The sequence below is a fragment of the Rutidosis leptorrhynchoides genome, chromosome 9, assembly GCF_046630445.1.
Source record: "Rutidosis leptorrhynchoides isolate AG116_Rl617_1_P2 chromosome 9, CSIRO_AGI_Rlap_v1, whole genome shotgun sequence".
Lineage (NCBI taxonomy): Eukaryota > Viridiplantae > Streptophyta > Magnoliopsida > Asterales > Asteraceae > Rutidosis > Rutidosis leptorrhynchoides.
In genome coordinates this window covers 247,422,593-247,438,930 of record NC_092341.1, presented here as the reverse complement: position 1 = coordinate 247,438,930, position 16,338 = coordinate 247,422,593, and the positions used below count along the sequence as shown (strand labels likewise).

The 16,338-nt window shown below is 34.3% G+C and overlaps 2 protein-coding genes across 2 annotated transcripts; both read left to right on the top strand.

Annotated features, from left to right (window-relative positions):
* The first annotated feature begins 4,831 nt into the window (after positions 1-4,831).
* On the top strand, positions 4,832-5,551 carry LOC139868658 (uncharacterized). Its single transcript, XM_071856990.1, has one exon. It carries the CDS (start codon positions 4,832-4,834, stop codon positions 5,549-5,551), a length of 720 nt encoding a protein of 239 aa, XP_071713091.1.
* A 25-nt stretch (positions 5,552-5,576) lies between these two features.
* LOC139868657 (uncharacterized) lies at positions 5,577-6,326 on the top strand. Its single transcript, XM_071856989.1, has one exon. It carries the CDS (start codon positions 5,577-5,579, stop codon positions 6,324-6,326), a length of 750 nt encoding a protein of 249 aa, XP_071713090.1.
* The last annotated feature ends 10,012 nt before the right edge of the window (positions 6,327-16,338 follow it).

Here is a 16,338-nt window from a genome sequence, read left to right as displayed (position 1 = left end):
TAGAATAATTAAAACAGGGGTGAAATTACATTCAAGGGTAATTGGTGTAATTGTTAACAAAGTAGTAAAACCTTGGTTTACACGCAGTCGATAACCTGGTGTATTCATTAAACAAAGTATTAAAACCTTGTTACAATTCGAATCCCCAATTAGTTGGAATATTTATCTTCGGGTATAATAATAATTTGACAAGGACACTTGCAATTTATATTTATGACTGATGGACTGTTATGGACAAAAACCAGACAGACATATTGAATAATCCAGGACAAAGGACAATTAACCCATGGGCACAAAACTAAAATCAACACGTCAAACATCATGATTACGGAAGTTTAAATAAGCATAATTCTTTTATTTCATATTTAATTTCCTTTATTTTATATTTAATTGCACTTCTAATTATCGCACTTTTATTTATTGTTATTTTATTTAATCGCACTTTTAATTATCGTACCTTTTAATTATCACAATTTTATTTTATCGCATTTTTATTCGCAATTTCATTATCGTTATTTACTTTACGCTTTAATTTAAGTCTTGTATTTATTTTATATTTTACATTAGGTTTTAACTGCGACTAAAGTTTTAAAATCGACAAACCGGTCATTAAACGGTAAAAACCCCCCTTTATAATAATAATATTACTTATATATATATTTATATTTTTATAAAAGTAAACTAATATAGCGTTGAGCTTTGCTTAAAGATCTCCCTGTGGAACGAACCGGACTTACTAAAAACTACACTACTGTACGATTAGGTACACTGCCTATAAGTGTTGTAGCAAGGTTTAAGTATATCCATTCTATAAATAAATAAATATCTTGTGTAAAATTGTATCGTATTTAATAGTATTTTCTAATAAAATTATAAACTATTTTATACCCCCCCTGCTTTGACATCAGTACGTCATCAAGGTTCTCTTCGTCGAAGTCACTGGAGTCATCTGTAGAGGATTCATCAGATGAAGGATCATCAGAATCATGTGGTGGTGACACGGGTGGCTAAACTGGTCGTCCATGAGCGGCCATCATCTGTCTGTATCTGAATGGCGGAATCGGCACTAAACGTCCATTAGGAGCGCGTCGGCACGGCATGCGCATATGGTTACGGAATGACCCTTCCCCGAACTCTGCGGGAATCACAACACCACCGATGCGGGGCTGTGGCTCCGAGGGTTCGGGAGCAGACGGAGCTGGAATCTCCGTAGGGTCCACGTGTCTGTCAATAGTAGCCACTGGTGCCGGCGCACTACTACTAGCTCCGGAAGACGAAGCGCCGGGGTCACTGGTGCGTATAGGGATCTGTGTGTCGGCAGCAGCAGCAGGTGGGGTGGCTGACGAGTCTAAACTGCCCAAAATGATAGCAGGTGGAACATCCGACATCTGAACAAGGCCAACATTTTAAATCATGTATAACAATAAGTAGCATGGCAATAATAACGAATCGTACAGAAGTAGCATGCAATCGAAAGCAAGTAATTTCATACAGTAGTGAAATCATGTAATATCATACGGCATATAGCAGTAAAAGTAAGCAGCAGCATGCAGTAAGTTCAGCAGAACACGTAAACTAGCAAGTTGTAGATTAGTCCTATTAGTGAACCCTACTCAGGTCGGTCTTAGACTCACTAATGCATCCTAATTCCCTACAACCAAAGCTCTGATACCAAATGTGATGCCCCGTACAAAACCATCGTGTACGAATCATCAACAACAGGATCATTACAAGGTTAAGTACTATATGTGTTTTCAAAAAGAGTTTGCATTCATTAATAAAGTGATGTCTAAACCAACATCGAATGTTTTACAATCCAAAAGCAGGCTTCACTAAGTAGAAGTAAATAATAAGTGTATGTGACCACAATGGTCGTTACAAGTCATAGTTCAAAAGTACTAAAGTTTGAATGCAAGGTAAAGTAGTTCATGCGATGACAACTCTAAGCAGCGGGTGTCTACAGCACGACTAGTACACAGCGGAAGCTAACCTCAAGCACCTGAGAAAAACATGCTTTAAAACATTAACACAAAGGTTGGTGAGCTATAGTTTAAGTATAACAGTAAGTAAGGTAGGCCACGAGATTTCAGTACTACAAAGAGCATTTCAAAACAGTATGATAAAGTATATGTTAACCGTGGGCACTTGGTAACTAACTTAAAGTTTATACCCCCTGAAAGTACACTTGGCAAGTGCGTATGTCTACGAAGTATTAAACACCCGTTAAATGCTAGCGCTACTTGGCAAGTGGGGATGTCAAACCCTATGGATCCATATCTAAGATTCGCGTTCACCGGTTCAAAAACCAATGACTAAACGTTACCGAGCTAAAGGGAATGTTTCTGCCGTTATATAACCCACACATATATAAGTTTAAGTACTCGTGCCTAGTATGTAAAACATAAAATCCGCATGTATTCTCAGTTCCCAAAATAAGTTAAAGTAAAAAGGGAATGCTATAACTTACAATGATAAAGTAGTCGTAAAGTCGAGTCGGGAAAAGTGTGCAAGTAATCGGTCCGAAAGTCCTCAACCTAAGTCAAATAGTACTAAGTCAGTAAATTGTCCAAATAGGTTTAAAAGTATGTAAATAAGGTCTTAAATGTCATCATCATTCATCATCAAACAAAAGGCGTAAAGTAAGTTTCGTTTATGAAAGTAGTTTAAAACAAAGGCTGAATTCGATCAGTCACCACGGCCTCTACCCTTACTGAATTAAGGTGAGACCAGTGGCCATGGCTCCGTATATGAGTCCTTTAAGTGTGGTAAAATTTACAGAAGCAAACTCGTCTTTTTTTGACCGTGGTGACGGTCTAAGTGCGAGTAGGTCAGAAATTTCTGCACAACGTTAAAAGGACATAGTGACGATCGGAGGGCCATAAATCCTAAACCGTAACTCGGATTAAGACGAGTCCTATATGAAAAGTTATCTACTCGAAAAGAGCTATTTGAAAATCATAATCACAACAGCCCAGGTCTTACTAGTATGTTACAGAAACGGCAGAACAGTAGGCTGTAAGCAGAAACAGAAAGATAAATGGGTTCCGGTGGGTTTTGGTGCTTGATGTTCATCATGGTTCTCATCCTCGATGCCTATAGCTTCAAGTGTACAACTCATTGATGTGTTTTCATCATCTTTACCATGGTTTGACCATCATAACCCAAGTGCAAGTCTAAGACATGAAGCACAACTCACTTAAGTGTTGCAAGTGTTTTGATGAACCAAAGTTTCATCAAAGTCTTAGATTTAGCACATACATGAAATGTAAAAGTAATACTAACTAAGTTTTGACAATTATGACACAAGTGTGAGTCTAAGACATGTAGATCAACTCACTTAAGAGTTGTATGAAGTTGATGAACCAAAGTTACATCAAGGTCTTAGATCTAACACTTACATGAACTTTAAAAGTAAAAACAAGTTACAAACTTGAAGTAAACTTATGAAATCAAGATCTTGAGTTGTAGAACATAGTTCTTAGTTTGATCTTGAAGATCCAACACTCAAAAGTCTAGATCTACCATAAGTGTACCAAGTTATAATTAAAAAGTTTCATTTACATGTTCTTGAACTAGTAAAGTTAACTTTTAGTTCAAGAGAAATGAGATCAAGACTAACTTGTAGTACTTGACCATTTAAACTAACAAACATGAAATTAAAGTGCAAGTAAATAAAATAACAAACTAATTTAAACAAGTTAATGAGTTCATGGGTTGCATACTTCAAAGATTCAAGCCTAAGCTTGGTCTTTAAGGAAAGTAAACTTTAAAGTTTATTTCATGAATCACAAGTATGCTTTCAACACATGAACTTTGATCTTTTGAAACAATAAATGTAGAATCAAAAACTAGTAAGTTTATGTTCTTGTGTTCTTGAAAATACTAGATATTATGAAGAATCAAACTAAAGAGTTGATTCTTGAAACTAATAAAGAACAATAACAACAACTAGTAATTAAGTAACAAACAACAACATGAACCAAGTAACAACAAATAACAAAGAATGATGATGATATAAGGTGTTCTTGGTTCGGTTTGTGACAAGGGAAGGAGGGAAATATTGCTTAAGTTACTTACTAGTTTTAGAGAGAAATGAGAGAAAAGATAAGAGAAAAGTGATGTAGCAAGTAAGTATGTGTAAGTGAAATGAAGATACAAAAGACTAAGTAGTAAAAAAAAAACGATTTTGAACCCACCAAAAGGGCCCTAGGCCGACGGTTTTTGGCAAGGAGGAGGGGAAGAAAAATGTTCTTTGGTTACTTGCATGAAAAGCTTAAAAGGTGTGGTTAATAGAGTTGCTTGCATGGGGATTAAGAGCAAACTAGATTCCAATTGCTTAACTAACTAGTTCCTTTCACTAAATGATACTTACAAGTTCTTAGTGGGCTAACTAAGTCCATTAATAATGTAGGGTGGACTTCTAAAGTCCAATAACACTAGTAAAGGCCCAAGTTCAAATAAAAGCCCAAGTATGAATGTAATTAACAAGTTAATCCAATTAAAAGTCCAAGTAACTAACTAACAACTTTAGTTAATTAAAATGATTAATAAACTTAATCATGAATGCAAATAATATCTAAAAATATTATTCGCGAAAGTTCCGGGTGTCACAAAGACGTTTCGGGCAATTAAAGTCAAGTTCGGGCAATCATGGCAACATGTAAATGTAATAACATACATTCGTTTAATCACACGTATTAATAATAATAATTATTAATAAATAAACGTTAGAAAATCCGGGGTTGTTAAATATATTCGCTCATCCGTCCGTCCAAGAACTTAACCGGATTAAATATATTTTGTATCTATTTTTTAATCTTTCCGGATACAAATGAATGCCATCAAGACAACGTTATATGGTATTCATGTTTCGAGAGAAGATATGGTCTTGTTCTCCGCCCTTTTTTATTGTAAGGTGGGGGTTTTCCCCATTGAATATCTAGGTATTCCGATTGCTTTATCTTGCAACAAAATATCTATGTGGGATTCCATCATTAAAAAGATAAAAAAAAAACTAGCGGGATGGAAAGGAAGGTGTCTTTCTTTTGGTGGACGGCTAGTTATGGTCAATGCGGTTATTTACAACCTCCCTCTTCATTACATGTCCATTTACAAGGCCCCCATCTCCGTTATCAAACAACTTGAAAGACTTCGAAGAAATTTTCTTTGGAGCGGGGATTGTCTCAAAAAGAAGCCTTGTCTCGTTAAGTGGGATTCGGTATGCCTTCCCAAAGAGTTGGGAGGGTTAGGTATTACTCCTCTTCGTTTAAAAAATTTTACAATGCTTGTTAAAGGGTGGGCTAGAATGAATTCTAATAAGCAATGTCTTTGGAAATCCATTGTTACTTCTTCATTTAGATCATCTTTTAATGGGAAATTGACGAACAACATCTCTTCTTTACAAACGTCTCAACAGTCACCAATTTGGAAGGATTTGATTAATTTACAAAAAGAAGATTCGCTTTCTTGTATTGTTGGGCCTTCGATTTGGAAGTGGACGGGGCAAAAATTTTATTTTGGCACGATTCTTGGGCCCACAGGAGAGTCTTAAAAGACGATTTCCTTTTCTTTTTATTATGTGTCTAAAGCCTAATGCTTCTGTTCTTGAATGCCGACTGCCCTCTAATATCGACCAAGTGCAGCAGGGGTGGAACACGTTTCTGCCACTGCCATTACTCCTCTTCGATCAGCAGCAAGCAGAGCAGCTTTCATCCTTGTTATCCAATCTTCAGTTAGACGACATCAAATCAAACCAAGTCATATGGTCTGCTGATCCGGGCAACGTTTATTCGGTGGCAGACGCTATTAGGGTTCTCATTCACTCAAGCGATATAGTGGTTCCTATTTGGCCTAAGGTTATTTGGGGAAATAAAGTTCCTTCCAAGATCATGTTGTTTCATTGGTTAGCAATCCGCAAAAGCATCCCCGTTAAAGACGTTCTTTATCAAAGGCATATTCTACCCATTAACGTATCCACTTTATGCATTCGGTGTTTAAAAGAGGTCAACACTATCAATCATCTTTTGTTACATTGTAGATGGTCCTTTAAAATTTGGGCGGAATTATTTCGTTGGTGGAATCTTCGATGGGTTATCTCGGGATCCATTGAAGAGTTCTCGTTTGATTGGTGTTACGGTATGGGAATCAAAGCTTCCAAAATTTGGAAGTTGATCGGTCCTGCGTCTATTTGGACAATTTTGGTCGCTAGAAATGACGTCATCTTCAACAACAAGTACACTTGTCATTCGGCTATCATACGAAACATCAAGTTCAAAGTTTTTCTATGGGCAACGAGTCTTAACTTTTGTCACGGGCTACACGCTTAGTTTAGGAGCAAAATCCGCATCTCTTATGTTTTTAGGCTTTCATGTCTTTGTATTTGTCTTTCAAATTAAGACCGAGCATGGCTCCGTCAATGTACTTTAATTTGATCCTTCATTGATTTTATGAAGAGATCACTTTTAATATGTTTCCTTCTTCGCCGGAAAAAAAAAAGCACACTTGGGTGTTTACTGACAGAATTGATAAATCGTATAGTCCAACATCATGTACAACATATAAGTCCAAGAGTCAATTCTTATATAAAATCAATTGGTGATAGAAGGACTTCCCCTTAGATTTATATGCATACATTTGTTTTTGTCCATGACCGATGTGGGATAACTTCCCAACATTTACTTTTTAGCTTTTTATTAATTTTAACTGTGTGGGGTGGCATTCCCAGAAAGTCCAAAATGGCATGTCCTCCCCATATAGCTGTTTATTTGACTCAAAAAATATTCCTTTATTCTCACTTTCACCCTCGAAGAACTATGCTACTCCGGTCAAACACCAATTGCTACACCGACCAACTTTAAAACTGGGTATCTCGAAACCCACCACCAATTGATATTCCGGCAACCCGTAAATGCCGATTTATAAAACCCACAGTCCATTACTCCGATTTTTCCGACTACTCCGTCACCGTCTATGAAATGGTTCAATGTTTTTGTAAATGTTGGTAGCCACCTAACATTGGTTTGTTGTTTGTAAATTATAAAATGTTTGTGAAACTGATATCGATGTTGTTTGTCAAATGAGAAAGTTGTTTGTCAAACTGATATGGTTGTTTGCTTTGAATGGTGATATCGAATATCGATTAGATTTTACTCCCTAATTGTTGTTATTATTATTGTAATGTAATGTAATGTAATAAACTACATTTGTTATTGTTACTATGGTGGTTGTTGATTTTAGTAATTTTGTTTTTCACTTATTAGTTAGTTCATTATTTAATTTAAGGTTAAAATAGTTATTTTTATCATTGAAACTATTAATTTGTTAAGAAAAGTAAACACTATTATTTATTAAATGATATCACATTTAGTCACTCCATATCCATCCTTCCATCTATATCCATAAATGAATTAATCAACAGAAAAGTAAACAGGCCCTTAGTTAGTTACATATGATAGTCTCGCTCACTTATTAGTCGGAGTTAGATGATGAGTAGATTAAGCTATCATTTTTTTTGGCAAAAATAATGAAAGCTTTATAACGAAACAAGGAGACTTACACAACCACCAACTAAAACAAAACTAAGCTACCTGAAATCGAAACATAAATTATAATAAAAAAACAAAAAAAAACAAAAAAAAAACCAAGGGGAAAGAAGAGATCCAGAAATTATAACCATCCGACGTTATTCCAACCCTTCTACTTTCCAACTGGAAACCAAAACAAACTAACAACGAACACATAAGAACCAACACCTACAACTATGAAATTAAATACCCTCGACATTAAACTTTGCTAACTCGGCCCCATGAACCTTTCTTGTTTTAGCTCTAACCTTATCAAAAGCGCTTAAAGTAATTTAAATACAAAAAAAAAAAAAAAAAAACCGTCCTACGTGTCGATGTTTGAATAGGGAGTTAGTTGGGTAAATTTACTTCATCTATGAATAAATTCAACCAGACCTTGAATTCTGTCCAGGAAAGTGACCCATATCAATTACACTTCTGTACTTTTTTTTCTTTAGATTTTATTGCATTACATTTACAACAATTGTACTTCATAAATCTTTTAAAAATAGTCTACTTTTGCATAGCGTCCTGGCGTGTTAGGTACATTTTTCTAGTCTTCCTTGTCTCTTCTCTTTTTGTTTTACAGAAAAACAGAAAATTAAAATTAAAAGAATCCGTATATCATAATAAGTTACAACTGATACATACCTCAACCATTTTCCTTGAAATATATTGAAAACAAATAATTGAAGCTAACACTAGCACCATTGAAACATTGAAAAATCAAACAATAACATACACCAATACAACTATTGAATCGTCCTAACACTATCGTCTTCGCATATCTTGAGCATGATCCCCAAAGAACACATGAGCAAGTGAACCTATCAAACCAAACCAATAGAAAACATCCCAACAAAACACCAACAATAAAACCTGTAGGATCGTGTAAATATGATTAAACGATCAATACTTCAATATCAAATGCGGAATAACTCGATATTGGGTTTTATATAAATACACTAATTGAAACAATGATCTTAGCAATATGATTGACTTTAGGATGATTAAGATCAACCCACAAGAGTGTTAGACGATCAGGGATTCAGATACAATGCTTAGAAGGGTTTAGGATACGTAACCCTAACAATGAACCCGAAGTGATCATTAAATACATGCAACCGTGCGGTTGCAGGATGCAACCGTGCGGTTGCCCAATGGGCCCGTACGGATGCATTCTGCATCCGTGCGGTTGCACTCCAGGTGTGTAAATTAAACATTAGCGTATAACAATTCGTATAATATTACACACTGCATGCTATAATGAACTTGAGACTAACAATATGCACCAACAAACTCCCCCTAGGACCCAGTTCATTATATAACACACAAAATCAACATTTACCTACATTACACAAACAAACACACAATCAATCGATTCAAATAACAAATAGTTCATACGTTTACGTCAAGTTATTACAACCAAATCGAAATTAAGACAAAATAAACGTTCAAGTCCAGAGTTCAAAAGTTTATGATCTAAAGAAAGACATTAAGTGCAAAGATCATATGCATAACAAGTACGAACGACCATGTTGAACTGAATAGCCTGTTCCATGTTCTGCAATTCGTGGAAAATCGGGTGTTGTCGCAACACCTTAATATCCGCCCTGCACAGATTCCTGATCCACCTCGGATCGCTAATCCTAATCTAGTCCAAATCGCCACTAGATTCGAATAGAATAACGGCCTCCTCAGTTCGCCCATCATAATACCACCACTTAAACCGTTTACCAAAGTTCCGTGGCATCTTGCGAACCGGAGCAAATTTCATCGTCTTTGCACCTTTATACTTCACAACCTTTATTTTCCTTCCAGTTTCTTGATCAATTCGATACGAGATCTTTAGAAACTGCGGAGCCAACACTGACCAACCATTCCTGAATTCCTTCTTGATCTTGAACTGCATCCACTCACCCCAACAATCGTCTTCCCAGTACAATAACGGTAAGCGTGCAAGTTCCATCATCTCAAAGTACGTTAGCGTTTTCAAATCGACGACATATTTGAAGTAGTCAACACCATTTTCCCTTCTCACCGCGAAGCAATTCAAATCCTTTAAGAAAGCCCAACTTAGAATCTTACCACCAGTAACCTTACCAGTCCGATCATAAATCAACTTATACTTCGGTTCCAGCGGCAGTTTCTTACACCAGGACTTAGTTGTTTTCTGATACTCCCTCCATTCATTATTCTTTTGCTTATTCACCATTTCAAGATCCTCACCATCCTTATTTACACCCGAAGACTCACCCTCCTCAGCTGTTCGCTTCTCATCTACTTTACGATTCAAAACATCATCACTCTGTTGTTTAAATAGATCCGCAAACTCTGGTAAGTCTTCCTCATCAGCATTATTCACAGTTTCTTCATCATTAGAAGCATCTTCAATGATTACTTCCTCAGCACTATCATCACCAGTATGTCTATTTTCACGTGTACTAGTTGTATTTGGTGTTTTCTCAGCAGCAATCAACTGTTCCACCTCTATACCAAACATCTTAGCAATCTCCTCATCAGTCATTATATGTACAATTTCTCCCTCTTCCACATCATAGTTAAGCGAGCTGATCACTGTACCTTGATTGTCCAGAAAATATGTTAACTTATGAATATCAACAGATAGAGGTTTAGGAAAATGTACCTCTTGGATTGGACTTACATTCTCAGGACCATCAAAAGACGAGTCTGAGGAGAATTCACTTTTGGTTGAGACCAGATCATCACCGATATGCTCAGGCTTTTGACGAATAGTACCGTCTTGAGGATCCGTGATAGTGCTCCAAATGATCATATATTTAGTCGCAATATTCTTCCAATATGTAAAGTTTTTAGTTTTAATTGTTCTATTTTTAAGTTGTAATCGTTTAAATAACTAAGTGCGAAGACAAAAGGCGAAAACGAAGATTTGAAGACGAAAACGTCCAAAATGCTCAAACGTACAAGTTAAACTCCAAGTGGTTCAATTTATTGATGATCAACGTCTAAATATTGATAAAGGTACAAGTCGCGAAACGCAAAACACAAGATATCTAAGCGTACGAGAAGACGTTCGAAAATACGAAACCGAGACATAAACCGAGTATCAACGTACGAGACAACGGACCTAAAAGTACAAGTCAACTATGCACAAGAATATAATATATATATAATTATATAAATTATATATAATTATATAAATTATATATATATATATATATATATATATATATATATATATATATATATATATATATATATAAATATTATGTCGACAAAGCTAGTGGCCAAAAGTTTGTGAGCTAGAATCCAGACCTCTACGATCGCGAAGCTGCAGAGGGTTAAACCTCCACGATCGCGGAGCAGCCAAAATCAGAATTTGCCTATAAAAGGCACGAGCTTCTGCCGAATCCATGGCACCATCCCAATTCATTTATCCCTCTGTTATTATATATATATATATATATATATATATATATATATATATATATATATATATATATATATATATATATATATATATATATATATATATATTATAGTTTAGTTTTATATTAGTTAGTTTGGGTAATGTAACGGTTATTTTATGGGTTTTAAAGTCGAAATTCTGTCCGTGTAAAGCTACGCGATAAATAATCATTGTAAGTTAAACTCTCCCTTTTCAATTATGTATCGTACTTAAGTTATTATTATGATTATTTAAGTTGAAGTAATTGTGATGTTGGACTAAATATTAAGACGGGGTTATTGAACTTTGGACCATAATTAGGGTTTGGACAAAAGACCGACACTTGTGGAAATTAGACTATGGGCTATTAATGGACTTTATATTTGATTAATATAGAGATTTACAATTTGACGTATTTATAAATAACCACATACGCTCGATCGGGTACGGTGAGCGGGATATTTATAAATACTAATAATTGTTCATTTGACCGGAGACGGGGATGGATTAATAGTCAATGTACTCATTAAAACAGGGGTGTATTACATACAAGGGTAATTGGTGTAATTGTTAACAAAGTATTAAAACCTTGAATTACACGCAGTCGATAACCTGGTGTAATTATTAACAAAGTATTAAAACCTTGTTACAGTTTGAATCCCTAATTAGTTGGAATATTTGACTTCAGGTATAAGGTTAATTTGACGAGCATTTTATAATTATGACCGATGAACTATTATGGGCAAAAACCAGATAGGTTTCAAATAAATCCAGGACAAAGGACAATTAACTCAGGGTAATAAATTAAAATCAAAACGTCAAACATCATGATTATGGAAGTTTAAATAAGCATAATTATTTTATTTCATTTCTTAACGCAATTTTATATATTGTCATTTAAATATCGTTATTTATTTTTTGCACTTTAATTTTCGTCATTTATATTTACGCTTGACTTAAAATCGACAAACCGGTCATTAAACGGTAAATCCCCCTTTTATATATTATTATATATAATTATATATATTTTGTACAAATATAGTTGCTTAAAATATAGTGTAAAATAAGCCGTCTCCCTGTGGAACGAACCGGACTTACTAAAAACTATACTACTCTACGATTAGGTACACTGCCTATACTGTTGTAGCAGAGTTTAGGTATATCCCATCTGTAAATAAATAATAAAATTTGTGTAATTAGTACCATATTTCGTATTAAACTATAATAGTATTTCGTATACCATCGCTCGCACATCAAGTTTTTGGCGCCGCTGCCGGGGAGCGCTAAAACGCTATATTTTTAATTTATATTTGTAAAAATAAAATAAAAATAAAAAAAATATATTTTTAAGATTTTTGTTTATAAAAGTATTTTTATTTTAAGTTTTTAAATATAAGTTTATTTTTATTATTTATCTATTATTTTATAAAAATTAAAAATTAAAAAAAAAACAAGTTTGACCCTGAAATGAAATCTGAGCCTGCATAGCTCTGCAATCGCGGAGTAAATTAGATAGAAACCCTCGCGATCGCGATGGTAGTCTGACAGGTCAACACCAGCATTTAATGCGATATCAGAGTTAAATATTAAATATTATTATTATTTAGGGTTTAGTTTTTAATATTATTAGTATTTAGTTTTAATATTAATTTGTAATATTAAGTTTTATTATTATTAATTATATAAATTAATATTTTTATAGAAATAATATATAAAAATAATATTTTTATTTAAAATTTTATTTTTATCACTTTCTTTTCTTTAAAATTTTAGACGCTACATTTTTAAGTTTTTAGACTTTAGTTTTTCGACAAGTTATTATATTTTGTACAAGCGATTAAATTAATAGACGCCAATTTTCTGGTTCGTAGTAATAGTTGGATTTGTTAGTGGTGAGTTGTGGATTTCCGATTTAAAGGGTCCTGGCTACCTGCTGCATCTATTGGCTATTCGAAACGTGGGCAAAAGCAGAAAAGTCTATTAATTTGATAACTTATATAATTTTTAGTTTTATAACTAATAGAATAATTAGTACATGCACCACATTGTAGCTAAAATTTGGTAATAAGTGTATTATGAAAAATTTTGAGAATATTTTGGAAACTCTTTCTGATATCCAAAATCAATTAAATCAATACTCTCAAACGAGTGTTGATGAAAATTTGTTCGGTCAAATTTGGATCACGAATGACGAGACAATAACTGGTTGTGAAATCTGTGGAGATTATCATCCAACATGGGAATGTTATTATTACGTTCCTATGGAAAATTATGCACCCATGGAACCTGAATGGAATGATTATGAAGAATACAATTCAAATTGTGATTATTCCCAAGAATATATCCAAGCTCAACAACCAGAGGACGAGGAAAATTATGTGTCTGAAATTTTTTTAGATTATATGAAAATTAAACTCGAAGAATTTGAAGCTCAAAATGAACATATAAGAGAGTTTACAAATTGGCAAACTGAGACTCTATCAGACTATACACCTGTTGATCTGAGGAGTCATGTACAAGAAAATCTCATATCATCAAATTTTGTTGAATTCGAGTGCTCCGAAATCACCAATTATCCCGATGATACTTTTTATTCAGTTTTACCAATTTCACAACATATCGACACATTAGCCTCTACCGATGAAATCATCGATCCATCAATGGATGAAGAAGAAGTAAGGGTGACAGATTGGTAATCTTGGGAAAACGATAACGTTGAAAATTTTACCCCCGAGACCAAAGTGGTGGGACCGATAAGGACCGTTAATGAAGAAGAATTTGCTTCGATCCTGAAATTCACCATTCCACAACCTTCCAACCCAATATTCTCAATAGACGAGTCATCTACCGAAGATGAACTACGAGCTGTAATAGATATTGACACCTCAAATTTTACCTAACTGGGTAATAGAGGTGATAACTTTGATCCCGAGAATGAATGGAAGGAAATGTTAGGAATTGTCCACCCTAAAGAAATATGTATGTCAGTGTATAACGATCCATTTGACCAAGAACCAGAAAAGAGACATATCCATTTACTAAAAGCTACACTTAAAAAAGAATTAAGTAGTGACAATCGGGTGGGTCTAAACTTTAAACCCATTGATATATTATGCACCACCCGAGATGTAAATAACTTGCTCACTATTTTAATTCTTGGAACTTATTCTACCGACTTCACATGTTGCCAGATAAGTGTGGAGAAGTCTAACCCCACTTAACGTTAAATTTGGGGTTCGGGTTAGTGCATAACTCGTTAATAAAAATGCATGATAAATTAGGGTAAAAGACGCATTTTCAAAAATTAGCAAACAGTTCAGAAAAGCCACCATTTTTGAAGAAAAACATGTGTGATAAAACAACAAAAGTAATGAACAAATAAGAGCGCCATCTATCATTCGACGAGCTTTGTAATTACAAACTGGGTATTTTTAATCATTTTCTACACTAATCACCCTCGTGAATTTATAATTATAGTTTGATTTCATGCAAATGAGGGCATTACATGATTTCAAGTGTGGGGAAGGGTTATTAATTCTCTCGGGTTTATACTTGGTTTATTTTCTAAATTTTATGAAAATTTGAAAAAATTTCAACTAAATGAATTCAAAATCATGTTTATACATATTTATGAATAAAACTAGATGTTAATGCGGAAATTGTCGTTACCTTGGAAAGGACATAAATTGAGAAACAACTAAAATGCTTGAATTTATTTATTAGAAATAAAAAGACGCATGAAAAAAGCCAAGTGTAGGGAGAATGTACCAAGTTATTCAATTAAAAACTATCTATTACATGTTTCTGTAAAGTTATTGCAGGTGCTTTTGTTTTGGACTAAATTAACTGTTTTACCCGTAATATTGTAATAAAGATGAAAGAAAAGATGGATCTACACGATGAATCAATTCCATCATTAAAAGGAAGTAAAGTCTTCCGAAAAAGAAATGAGCTTCTTGATTTAGGTCAGGAAGTTGTCATCCAGACGAGCTGTAGGTTGACAAAAAATCTAGAAAAGTCATCTCTAAAATCAGTAAGAAATCCACGGACCTCAGCATCAAACAGGGTCGCCAAGTGGTCAGACTTATCCTAATCATGAGAGGATCTGTCTCGTAAAATGGGGAGGGCGCCGTGCAAATTTGCTTGATAAGACTAATGAATCAAACCCCCAGAAAGGATAATCTCCTTAAAAGATTAAAAATTAGCTTTTAAGCCTGATATTACTCAATCCTTGAGATTGACCTTAAAGATTGAGAATTACAAACTCATGGAATTCAATGATATCTAAACTCGAGCTTGAACGAGAAAATATTTTAATCAAAATTAAAACCGATTTGTTTTCTGAAAACCTATTTTTAATGCGTTCATTACCATTGAACGTAAAATCCTGAGAATTCACCGAAATTCATTAGGTCACTTGAACCAAATCGGGTGTCAACCGTAAGAACGGTGGTTGTATAGCATGGTCGAAGACAAGACCTTGTGCCAGACCGAAAAATTATAGGGTGATCTTTACTATTTCTCCTACAAAGGATAGTAATTGCATCCGACACGTTTTTTGACCATAATCATCTGCATGTCATTAGACATTGCCTTAACAGTTGCTTGTTCATCGCTTTCCTTTTCAACCGGACGGTAGTTTACGGAAAGGTAATAATACAGAGCAAGTATACTGGACGTGTGCTTTCCTAATACAAGGTTAGCAAGTGGGTGACACAAAACTGCAAGTTTTGAGCTAAAATTTTAAAATTTTAAACCCACAAAACTAACAAAAACATTTTGCAAACATCGGTGAAGGGTTATTCCGAAAAACTTATCTAGGGTAAAAGCTAGAATGAATTTTCAAAAGATCAAATGTTTTCATAAAGATCCAATTTCCTTAAAGGATCTGAATTTTCATAGTCATGTGGGACTGTAAACCATATCGTTACTATCATTGTTCATACCACCGTATCAAAATCACTGATGTATAAAGTGTGAGAATAAAAAAAAGTGATTCGAGTGAAGTGTGATTTAATTTCAAGTTCTGTATTGCTTGAGGACAAGCAACGTTCAAGTGTGGGGATATTTGATAGTGCTCCAAATGATCATATATTTAGTCACAATATACTTCCAATATATTAAGTTTTTAGTTGTAATTGTTCTATTTTTAAGTTGTAATCGTTTAAATAAATAAGTGCGAAGACAAAAGGCGAAAACGAAGATTTGAAGATGAAAACGTCCAAAATGCTCAAACGTGCAAGTTAAACTCCAAGTGGTTCAATTTATTGATGATCAACGTCTAAATATTGATAAAAGTACAAGTCGCGGAACGCAAAACACAAGATATCTAAGCGTACGAAAAGA